A 10,732-nucleotide genomic window follows, 5' to 3' on the forward strand; every position below is an offset into this window, starting at 1 on the left:
GTTTGGGGAGTGGAGCCTGACCTCACAAGAGAAGGTGGGTCCATCCCTATCACTTTGACCTTTGAAAAGGAACTGAAGACATCTGTTTTATTGTTGCCTGTGGGTAGAGGTGATGATGGTGCTCACTCAACAAACGAAAAGCTGGATATCTCCAACTACATCGAAGGTACAAAGACTCTGTCTGCTTACTTGCACTACTACGCTCAAGGCTCCAAATAACATCATCCAGTGAAATACAATATTTATTGAGCCCCCATGGAAAAGTGTAGGCCTAAACCCAGATCAACTTGCTGCTAGAGCCAGCTGGCTGCTCTCTACGGTATAAGTACTGACCATCTGGAACATCAAACTCTTGTGGAATATCATCCCTATCAGAGTCGGAATCTTCTGATGCTGCAAATACAGTGTCACTGCTCATGTTGTCTTGCGATTGCCCTTCAACCTTCGAATATACCGGCTGAGCTTGTATTCCATGAATACTAGGGTTGTACATAGAAGACTGCGGATACTCATCGTCGTCTCGATTGACACCGTTGAAAGCAGCTCTGTTTGGAGTCTTGTGGATGGTATTTTTGATCCTGTTACATCTGCTGTACTCGATGAGCTTCCCCTTGATCTCACGAGGCTCAACACCTTGGCTTAGCAACACCGCAGCGAGCCCAGAGATAGCTGGAGCACTCATCGAGGTACCACTCATAACTGCGGGGATTTCAAGTTCATTATGGCTAACACTGAACACGTCAACACCACTGGCGAGGACGTCGATGCAAGGCCCATGGTTTGTGAAGGATGCCATCTCATCTGTCTTGTCGTCAAAGGCACCAACTGAGATGACACCTTCTGCACTCGCAGGACTAGCACGGCAAGAATCACTTGCAAAGTTGCCAGCAGCTGCAACGATAACCATCCCACTGTGTGATGCTGCTTCAATAGCTGCATTCAATACATTGTTCTTGAGCGAACCAAGAGAAAGGTTTATAATACCTTTAGTATTGCTCTCAGCCCTCCTCTTACAGGCATATTCAATGGCAGCCAAGACGTTTGTGAGTGAACCAGACCCTCTAGGGTCCAAGACTTTGAGATCCACGATGTTTGCCTTCTTAGCAACACCAAATGTCCTTGAAGCAACAACACCAGCAACGTGCGTTCCATGCCCGTTATTATCACCAACGTCTCCACCAACAAACGTTTTCTGTTCCAAGACCCGACCACCAAACTCTGGGTGGTCTTTGAAGACCCCAGTGTCGATGACGTACACTGTGACGTCCTGTCCTTGGTGCTTTGGGTCGTAATAGTAGTTGACAGTCTCGTTGAAAGGAAGTGAGCCTTGTCTTGAAAGCGAGGCCAAATGCCTAGGAGCCATTGTCTGGGTTCCAAAACCATCCCAGGGGTCTGCCTGGAAGGTGGTGAGCTCAGTATCAGAGACTTCTCTATAATCGTGGGAAATTGTACCAAACACATTGACTGTTGTATCTCTGACGATGTTCTTGACCAAATCGTTCTTGATCAACCTTCTCACCATCAGTTTAGAGAAGTTTCCTGAAAACCCTTCAAAATCGCCAAAAGAAAACACCTTCTGGATGAATGGCCGGACATGAGAGCTTGCTTTGAGTGAGTCGTCCTGTGCTAAGAGCTTCTCGAGGGTTGCTGGCGTCTTCAATTGGACAAAGAACCCGGCAGAAGCCATGGAGCTCATCAAAACTGTGCCTGACATCATAATATTGAAGAATCTCATGGTGACTATGTTTCAGAGTTGGCTCTGATTTGTGATAAGCAATAAATGGAAAGCGACGAATTGGCAATATAGCGGCAGATATGAATAGCTCTTATCTAAAAGTAGTGGTGTTTAGGCTAAAGTCACTAGTTGATCTACACAAGATTACCTGGAGGACACTTTTGTGTTGTAGCCTGGGCTCACTACGGCTTTGTGGAACTGGCAGCTGTTAGCGACACACACACACACTCTCTCTCTCTGTGTGTGTGTGTTGCTACAGTTCGTATAATCAAACATAATCCATGGCTCCTGGAGCCCTCATCTGTTTACATCGCTTTGTAGCCTTAAACCATTCACTGAGACGGGGAGTTATGCCCACCAAATAAAGTTCGATCGGGCTTTAGTATAACACCGAGCACTGCACCTTTGAACAGCCAAGTGAACCACCGTAAGCACACGTTTGAAGATGGTGTACCACATGGACTCTAAGCCAGTGTATCTTATACTGATGATAAGTTGTATACGAGTGTGTATACCTTGCTTGAGCGAGAAAGGGCGCCTTCATTCGTCGCTAATGTGATATCCGACCTTCGGATTAGGATTCGGAATTATCGTCTGATTATACCGGCTACAAAATTGTTGTTGTAGCAGCTTTGAATGTAAAAGCAATACGTGATGCAAATCTACAGGATTTGAGAAGTGTTTCCTCAATGGTTTAAAAGGAGCTCTTTGAGCCATTGTATTTGCTCCTTCTTTCTATTTAGAAAGAGAGAGCACTTTTATTCTATATTTTGGATTATATTGTTATTAAGATTATTGTTATTAAGATTATTCTTATTAAGATTATTCTTATTGTCATTATCATATCTTTAGATCTATTTAGCCACACTGGTGAAAGGAACACTATAACATCGAATATAGTGAAGGATATATAGTGACGTCGATATAACTAGAATATAATATAAGCTGAACCCCGAAGAGCACACTAAGCACGCTACGTCATGTCCTGTTTACGCGCTAGGCTTTCCCCTGTAAGATCCGGCATTGAGTCCATATTGGGAAATACTACCATTGCCATGTCTCTATCCTCTCTCCTTCTCACTGTCGATATAAAAGGCTCTCAGTTTCCTGGGTTCCGCTCTCGTATCTTCTTCTCCTTATGCCTCCTAGATCAAGACTGTATTATACTGTATTGTCAAAATGAGAATCTACCTCACAGATGAAGATGGTGCAGGAGAACCTGTCAAGCCGAAACGCACTTCAAACTGGGGTAAAATCGCTGCCCTAGCAACACTGGGCATCATCAGTGTTGGAACCTGGGGTGTTAGTCAGCTTGTCAAGAGCCAGGTTGCTTCAAGCTTCAAGTCGCAGCCGGCTGAAAGCTGTCCTGTTGGTGAAACAATACGCCCACTATCGTTTTATGAAGATCGTTCTTCAACTGATGAGATCCTGTTCAACTACGCCTCGAGAAACAAATCATTGGAGATATTTGCCGGCGCTGTTAAGATCTCAACAGTAGTCCAAGATCATATGCCAGACCCCAACACTCACCCCGAAGCTTGGACCAACTTCACACGGTTCCACAATCACTTGGAAAAGTCTTTCCCACTAGTTCATAGCCGGTTGAGACTTGAAAAGGTTAACGTATTCGGCTTACTCTACACGTGGGAGGGCTCAGATCCAAACTTGAAGCCCTTGCTACTGACTGCGCATCAGGATGTTGTGCCAGTCCTCGAGCCTACTTTAAAGGACTGGAAGTATCCACCTTTCAGCGGTCATTTTGACGGCGAGAGAATCTGGGGACGAGGCTCATCAGACGATAAGCCTCTTCTCATTGCTGATTTAGCTGCAGTGGAGAAGTTGCTCTCTGAAGGATTCCAACCAAAGAGAACAATAGTACTGTCATTCGGGGTTGATGAGGAACGTGGTGGTGAATTTGGTGCTAAATCTTTGGCTGGTGTGCTGAATGAGCGTTATGGAGAGGACTCCTTCTACGCTCTAGTGGACGAAGGTGTTGGTACTGTTGAGATTGTCGATGATCGAGCCATTACCGTTGTTGCTATTGGTGAAAAGGGATCCATTAACTTGGAAATTTCCCTAACCACACCTGGAGGACACTCCTCGGTGCCTCCTCCACATACTAACATTGGTTTGGTTTCAAAACTTATCAGCTATATCGAAGATCACCCTTTCAAAGCAAGTCTCGGTCCTAGAAACCCTGTTCTACACTACTTACAGTGCCTGGCTGAACATACCAATGTCTTTGACAAGCAACTGAAGAAACATATCTTCAAAGCAGGATATGATACAAAGTCAAATGCAGAAGTTGTCAAGTATTTATCTGAGGACCCTGTTACCTCTTCTTCTGTTAAAACCACACAGGCCATTGACATTATCAATGGTGGAATCAAATCGAATGCATTGCCTGAATTTGTTTCATTTGTTATCAATCACCGTATTAACGTTGAGTCCTCGGTTAATGAGACAATTGAACAGGTTTTAAGCGATATAAAGGTCCTATCTAAAGAGTACAACTTGGGAATACTTTTGAATGATGAAGAGATATTACCAAAAACGGAGAATGGTTATTTTGTTTTAAATGCTGGAGAAGGTCTTGAGCCTGCTAAGGTCTCTCCTAGAGAAGGTGAGGTCTGGACTAAATTCTCAGGTTCCATTAAACACATTGTTGAAGACTATATCCATCCAGACTTGGAGAAGCCATCAGTCGTTGCTGGTACTCTGATGACCGGCAATACTGATACACGTTACTATTGGCCGTTGACAGATAACATCTACAGATTCATGTTTAGCACCACAGAGCTCGTCAAAACCCACATTCACAGCGTAAATGAATACACCACACTAGACGACCACCTATTTATTCAATTGTTTGTTTACGAGTTCATCCAGTCAGTCAACGAGTGATCTAGAAACGAAGGTTGAGGAGTTCAGTATATGGCTAATGCTAGTTTATGATAAATACTTCACAGTGTGAATGCCACTGCTTCGTAGAGAGACATTCCGAGAAAACAGACACCTTGGTCAACTTGCAATAATTGTCAATTGACATTTCCACCTTTTACACTGGTCCATTGATCTAGAGAGTCAAGCCAATGTGTGTGTGACTATGGCTATTACGTTGCAACTCACTTTCTTGATTTTGAACGAGACTCAAAAATTCAAAAAAAAATAAATGCGCGAGCCCGGAGTCGAACCGGGGGCTCCAAGATGGCAACTTGGAATTTTACCGCTAAACCACTCGCGCTTCTTGTTGAAATCGATATTTCACGCTTTCAACCCACCGAGATGATATACTGCAACTCTCCACTGTCGTAACCTCTAAACAGGATACAATTATGATCAAAACACATATTGTCTCTTTATTTTGCGAAAGATATCACGGTTAACAGTGCTTGTTCTGATGATTCTGATGATTCCATTGTTCAATGCAACCATAAAGCTTGCAACAGAGACGTAAAACTACCTAAGTTTCCAATGCTCATAGTCACAATTGCTGTAAGAAGTCAGACGATGGAGACTCGCAGGTGAGGATTAACAGGTGGCCCATTACTTGAGATAGATGTTGGCTCATGTGTGGGGTTTAAAGCATAGAAATGCACCCAGCCTATGTCTATGGTCAATGGCAGAGACCTCTTTGTTTTATTATCATTCGTATGGTTCCTTCTGGAGACCAAACTCTGATGAACCCCCGTTCCCTCCAACAGTCTGTGGATTATTTGCAGAGGGCATGTCCGGTACTGCTGTAACGGTAATATGTCATCTCTCTAAGGCTTGAACTGCAGTGTCAGCAAAAGCTGAATCAACAGTAACTTTGTCGACACATCGCATTGGCCCTCGCCAATTGCAGCTCGTGTAGCTGGTGGGGTTGACGAACTGTAATTGGCGTCATCTTCATCTGACGAGACGACACTGGTGTAAAAGCGGTGGAACTGATGAACCGTTTAAACATCTTCAACAATGAAATCGCCAGAGCAACGGGCCCAGGAACCGATAGGCAAAGCGCCTGCAATATCAGACTTTAAATGCAGAAATAGAAAGCACAACAACAACAACAACAACAACAACAACACGCCCAGGATAAAAGCCACACAGCCCCATACATCGACTCCGTGTACGCTCCCTGTGCACCCTCCTACAACCACCATTTACGGGAAACAGAACAAACCACACCTCTCCAAACCTGACCCCCTGAGCACCCCCCCCCCAGCTTCCTGTTGTTGGTCCAACCAACTTGGTATATCACAAGACGCATCAACCGCAGCCAGAGAGTAGCCCTGTTGCTTGTTTCGGGACCGTGGACATCACTACACCCAAAGAAATGCATCACATCATGGACCCTCTGATTCAACTCCCAGGTACTGACTCTTCTCGTGACCAAGCACTGTGACCAAGCACTGTGAACGAGTTTCCCTCCACCGTCGCACCGGCAACCAATGATCACCACACCATTATCAATCACCAGCTGCTGGCTTGTTTTGTTTTTCTTTCTGTGCGGCCGCGATTATTTCCCCTTTCATCCTGGCCATGATAAATTTTCCCTCTTCTGGCCTCTGACTAAGCTAGCCGCTTCGAAAAAAACACTCGCCATGGATTCACCATTTTCCAACGTATACAATCACGGTTTGAAGGACTTCAGCTGGAGTCAGATACATAAGATTAACCAAAGTGTGGCATTGTGTGTGTCTTCTCGAGAAGTGTGCATGTGCGTGTTTTTTTTTCTGTTTGGTTTAAGAAAGTGGTGATCAATTGGCCATTCGACTATACAGCACAGGGAAACTAGGGACACAGGGACCTTGCCATTGTGATAGGATTGCGGATACCTTGGACGACATATACACGTCTGCTATTCTCTCTGAGAGACTCTTGAAAGGCATACACGCACACGTGTATCGACACATCTACGTGCAAGGACCATGGAGCCTCAACTGATATCCCATGGCGGCACCAGAATCCTGTGTCTTGCTGAAATCCGTGGTCATTTATCGTTGTTGAACGAACTTGCTGTCCAGTACAGAGCAGATGTCATTGTGCACACGGGGTCGTTTGGCTTCTTCGACGAGAACAGTGTGGATAAGATCCATGAGAGCTATTTGCGGCACATTGTGGCGTTCTCCCCGTTGCTGGACCAGGAGCTTGTTGATAAGATTAGTGAGCTGTCAAGGGCCAACGGCGAGTACGTGGACCACGACGTTCAGGCGTTGAGAGATCTGCTGCGTGGGCGTAAAGTGAGTGAAGTTATGGACTACGTGCGTGGAGAAAAGAGGCTGAATGTACCTGTGTATACCATCTACGGCATGGTTGAAGACTCAACTGTGCTGAACAAGTTCAGGCTTGGAGTGTACTCGATTCCAAACCTCACCATATTGGATGAAAGCACCACGGCAGTGATCAAGCTGGACTCAGAATTGGATCTCTTTTTATGTGGAATAGGTGGCAGCTTGTCGTATCAAAAGCTCTTCCACCATGGAACTTTTGACAATGAACTCAACAAGTACATCACGGCAGAACAGAGGCACAATTTCACCCCTGTTGCTGGTGATCCTGGTAACGTTTGGATTACAATGTTGCAGATTGGAGAATTCATCAAGACCGTGGAGAACAACTCTCAAAAGACCCAGGTAAAAATAATGCTGTCACATCCATCACCGTCCCGTGAAGGACTATTGGCTCATCTCAGTGTGTTCCTCAAGATGGATTACACCATATCCAATGGACTACACTTCCTCTATCCGTCATCTTTTAACGAGCTTAGCATATGTCCAAATTTTGAATTCTATAAATTGAAATTCAGTGATGCTCGTTCACAGTTATCCTCAATCTGGGTTCAGGTTCAGAACACCATTGAGAAAGTTGTTGAGAGTGAACCCCGTCTCCAAGACTTATTGAGCACTGCACTGACATGTTTTGATCGTATTCCTGTGATTAACTCAAAGGATCAGGATATCATACCGTTGGCACTCTCCTTCAACAAAAGAGACGTTAACTCAAACACCATCAGGCTTCAGAGTGACATGTATTACCTTGCATTTCAAAACCAATGGCATTTTAACTTGTGTGATGTTACTATTGGATCTATGGTTCTTGCCTATCAAAATGGACGCATGAAGTTCGAAGCTAACGCTCAAGGGTTTGATTTCACATTCAAAAGATCCGGACAGGAGGTTAGAGAGAGAATAAACTCGGGCTTCAGAAGAGGAGGATACGGTGGATCCACAGGGAATGGGTCCCGTGGTCGAGGAACAAGAGGCAACTATCCCAAGCGTTGACCATCAATTAACCAAACTCCACAGTAGAACCATGCATACAACACAGATACTATTCAAATACAGTACCAAAGTTCGGCTATTCTTTTCAACCATTTAATCTATAATACACACTTGAACTACACATATATTACAGGGCTTTGCAGAATGTAGATTTTATGTATATCTGTTGAATAAATAAAAGCGTAAATAAATAAAATAACGTGGATGCCATCGTCCAGAACGAGATTACATCTCTTCTTGAAGATATCAGTGATCCCATGGATGTTTCAATCCCTAAAGCGATTACGTTAGTATCGAGCCAAAAATAACGAAGAGGAAACCAGGGTAATCAATTCACTCACAATCATAACCATACCGTCCTCCTTGATTTTGTAGAGAATCCAGAATATGGAGATGGCACCAATGGTCTTGGAAATCACCTTGGACGCAGTGCTGACGTTTGGTGGTAAAGGTGGAGCGTGACGAATGTATCTTGGACCATGGCTGGCAGATCTTAGAAGCTGAGTGTAACGCATGTTCGTTCTCCTTTATCCAGGTCTTGTATTGTCGAGATGAAGTTTGGCGTTAACTGTTTATACGGGAATCCCTTAAAATTTCGGTCGAGGAGTTTTTTCTGTCTCCCCTCCCATATTATGTAATACATCGCATACAGCTTACGTAATCAAAGAGATCCCGGTTGGCGCAACACCCTGGTCCCGAAGATAAGTATCCAGGCCAACCACGAACCAGTATTTACAAAGCTGATGAGGATATGTTGTTGAATTCCGGGGCTATACCTGTGTCGAGCCATGGTTACACGTCATTATAAGCCAAGTGGTCTGTAGAGTATATAATAGGCTGGTTTGATAACTCTTCCAGACCTCAGGACTTTGTTCTGCGGTGACTCGTCGCTTAGCAAATAGCCCAATTTTGTATACCATTGAACAGCTCTGTCATTATCACTGAACACTGTGAGTTTAGTGGAATTGAGATGTGAGACACATGTATTCGAATCGAGCATCGTGCCACACTGTTGCAGTAACACTGCAAGCTTATGGAAACTCGTTATGAGCTGCGAACCAATATGCCTGCTATGGTAGTCAGGGTGAACATGAATTTCGTACAAGTAGAGAACCAGTCCCCAATCGTCAGTGGTGAGTAGTATAGTAATGAATGCCTTCAGCTGGTTTGAATCGTCATAGTAACCGACAAACGTCAACCCTTCCAGTGTCAACTCTTCACGTTTTTTTTCGGCCCAATCCGGACCGTCTCTAGCGATGTAATGAGAAGCAATTGTCAATTGCATCAGCTGAGTATACTCGTCTGTATCACTCTCATTGTTGAGGTGTGTCTTTACTTGTCTCTTCAGTGATGCTATCTCTTCGGGGAAGACGTTGTTCAAGATCGCTAAACCTTCACTTGGAATGTGATAATCTTGGTAAGGCTCACATGTCGACATGTTCAAAACTTTACGATGGTCAAACCCACAAACCTGCGCCTGGATATAAATAAACAACCAATGCAATTGTGTCTCACAGATTACTTCCCAAGGATCCAGCGTGGCTTTCGAATCTGGATTGCGGATTCCTGGTCTGTATAACTTTGAACCTGATACAATTAGATATGGCTGGAGAATGGATCAATGGAAATTGGAAAATGCCCATCTCGTCATCGGAGAAAGTGCGAAAAAAAGTTAACCCCACTTTCACCATAGAGAGATGTAGCCCAAAATGTTATCTCATACGGCACTATTAATGAGTTGATATCAGAGATAAGAGCAGCCAGCAGCCAAAAGTCGAACACACAACGTGTTCGTCAACCAGATTGAAGAAGCGTAATTCAGCTCAAGGCACCTACGTTTTTCAAAAGACTTTAATTTGATGTTGCGGACATGTTTGGTTGTTGGTTTGATCGTCAGCCATTGCGTGCTGGTGGCTGATCAGTCGAAATGTTTTTCCGGCCACATCATGTGCACCTGACAACATGGGAAAATCTTCCCATGTACTCGGAGCCTTCAAGCCTTCTCAACTGACGTGCAGTGTGCTGTGTGGGTATGAGCGTTGGAATCCCAGCGTCAGAGTCACCAACTCTAAAAGTTACATGTTGAAACTCCTGCTGATTAAGGCGAAGGTGTTAACCCACCTAACTGGTTGTAATTGTTGCTGGTTTACGAGAAATAGTCCGATGATACAACAAGCTGCGGGTTGCGTTGCTAGCCGTATATTGCACTGAGTATGTGCGTTAGACAACCGCACAAAGTTGCTGGTCCATGCATACTCCGCAGAACACTGCAGTGGTCACTCGAATCTAAGGTTTTATCATACATATCTTATGCGTCCAGTGTACATATACGCTCATGTAGGTATAAACTATCCTCGAACATGATTGGTGTGTGGTGAGAGCTTGCAATTTCCCCGAAACCTCGAACGATATGCCTTTACTATTATGGCGACCACTTCGTGGTTGGGCATGGCTCCGCTATGCTCTTCATCCTTGCTTCTTCGTCACAACTCGGAACGAGACTCAAGAAACCGTTCTATCGATTAAAATGGGGGACAGCATCACTTTGTAAACTTATGTATGAGCATCAGACGTTAACAAGACTCAGGAAAGCGTACTTGTGTTAGTTCTTATAATTTGCCAATGATCAGAGCTGAGAGATGAAAATTGATCCTCCTTGCCTAACTCCCTCTCTAGGTTGGTTCAATGGTTATGTGTTTACGAGTTCATCATAGGTATATCCGGCTCTTGT

The 10,732-nt window shown here is 44.4% G+C and overlaps 7 protein-coding genes and 1 non-coding gene across 8 annotated transcripts in view; 5 read left to right on the forward strand and 3 right to left on the reverse strand.

The window, feature by feature from the left end:
- Positions 1–219, forward strand: part of DUG1 (metallodipeptidase) — a gene marked incomplete at both ends in the record, with an annotated part of 900 nt that extends 681 nt beyond the window's left edge. Inside the window, one exon of the mRNA XM_020213624.1 lies at positions 35–219. Within this exon, the coding sequence (XP_020071213.1) occupies positions 35–219 (185 nt within the window). The remainder of the gene's footprint in view (positions 1–34) is intronic.
- Positions 220–271: 52 nt separating this feature from the next.
- On the reverse strand, positions 272–1,735 carry CYBJADRAFT_161628 (S8 family peptidase; the record flags this gene model as incomplete). Its single annotated transcript, XM_020213625.1, has 1 exon — positions 272–1,735. The coding sequence occupies one exon, from the start codon at positions 1,733–1,735 to the stop codon at positions 272–274; it is 1,464 nt and encodes a 487-aa protein (XP_020071214.1).
- A 1,076-nt stretch (positions 1,736–2,811) lies between these two features.
- On the forward strand, positions 2,812–4,706 carry CYBJADRAFT_166895 (M20 family metallopeptidase). The gene has a single exon (XM_020214677.1). The coding sequence runs from the start codon at positions 2,915–2,917 to the stop codon at positions 4,637–4,639; it is 1,725 nt and encodes a 574-aa protein (XP_020071215.1). The 5' UTR covers positions 2,812–2,914; the 3' UTR covers positions 4,640–4,706.
- Positions 4,707–4,908: 202 nt separating this feature from the next.
- CYBJADRAFT_t77 lies at positions 4,909–4,979 on the reverse strand. The gene has a single exon. It is a non-coding gene; the product is annotated as a tRNA-Gly (tRNA).
- A 622-nt stretch (positions 4,980–5,601) lies between these two features.
- Positions 5,602–6,088, forward strand: CYBJADRAFT_70185 (uncharacterized protein). Its single transcript, XM_020217873.1, has one exon. It carries the CDS (start codon positions 5,693–5,695, stop codon positions 6,005–6,007), a length of 315 nt encoding a protein of 104 aa, XP_020071216.1. The 5' UTR covers positions 5,602–5,692; the 3' UTR covers positions 6,008–6,088.
- CYBJADRAFT_70186 (uncharacterized protein) lies at positions 6,089–6,563 on the forward strand. The gene has a single exon (XM_020217874.1). The coding sequence runs from the start codon at positions 6,169–6,171 to the stop codon at positions 6,475–6,477; it is 309 nt and encodes a 102-aa protein (XP_020071217.1). The 5' UTR covers positions 6,089–6,168; the 3' UTR covers positions 6,478–6,563.
- On the forward strand, positions 6,564–8,145 carry CYBJADRAFT_70187 (uncharacterized protein). The gene is made up of 2 exons (XM_020217875.1): positions 6,564–6,998; positions 7,065–8,145. The coding sequence occupies exons 1-2, from the start codon at positions 6,649–6,651 to the stop codon at positions 7,999–8,001; spliced, it is 1,287 nt and encodes a 428-aa protein (XP_020071218.1). The 5' UTR covers positions 6,564–6,648; the 3' UTR covers positions 8,002–8,145.
- Positions 8,146–8,693: 548 nt separating this feature from the next.
- NAT4 (N-terminal L-serine N(alpha)-acetyltransferase NatD) lies at positions 8,694–9,773 on the reverse strand. The gene is made up of 2 exons (XM_020217876.1): positions 9,725–9,773; positions 8,694–9,580 (listed from the first exon to the last, which is right to left on the reverse strand). The coding sequence occupies exon 2, from the start codon at positions 9,437–9,439 to the stop codon at positions 8,804–8,806; it is 636 nt and encodes a 211-aa protein (XP_020071219.1). The 5' UTR covers positions 9,440–9,580; positions 9,725–9,773; the 3' UTR covers positions 8,694–8,803.
- Between the last annotated feature and the right edge of the window lie 959 nt (positions 9,774–10,732).

Source organism: Cyberlindnera jadinii, assembly GCF_001661405.1.
Source record: "Cyberlindnera jadinii NRRL Y-1542 unplaced genomic scaffold CYBJAscaffold_4, whole genome shotgun sequence".
In the NCBI taxonomy this organism is placed as follows: Eukaryota; Fungi; Ascomycota; class Saccharomycetes; order Phaffomycetales; family Wickerhamomycetaceae; genus Williopsis; species Williopsis jadinii.

What these genes read in the sequence shown, in the direction of transcription:
- CYBJADRAFT_166895 (XM_020214677.1), top strand. Translation starts at nt 2,915, where the DNA reads ATGAGAATCTACCTCACAGATGAAGATGGTGCAGGAGAACCTGTCAAG.
- CYBJADRAFT_70185 (XM_020217873.1), top strand. Translation starts at nt 5,693, where the DNA reads ATGAAATCGCCAGAGCAACGGGCCCAGGAACCGATAGGCAAAGCGCCT.
- CYBJADRAFT_70186 (XM_020217874.1), top strand. Translation starts at nt 6,169, where the DNA reads ATGATCACCACACCATTATCAATCACCAGCTGCTGGCTTGTTTTGTTT.
- CYBJADRAFT_70187 (XM_020217875.1), top strand. Translation starts at nt 6,649, where the DNA reads ATGGAGCCTCAACTGATATCCCATGGCGGCACCAGAATCCTGTGTCTT. An exon ending in TACGTGCGTGGAGAAAAGAG is followed by an intron (nt 6,999 to 7,064) that starts GCTGAATGTACC and finishes GAACAAGTTCAG; the next exon opens with GCTTGGAGTGTACTCGATTC.
- NAT4 (XM_020217876.1), bottom strand. Translation starts at nt 9,439, where the DNA reads ATGTCGACATGTGAGCCTTACCAAGATTATCACATTCCAAGTGAAGGT.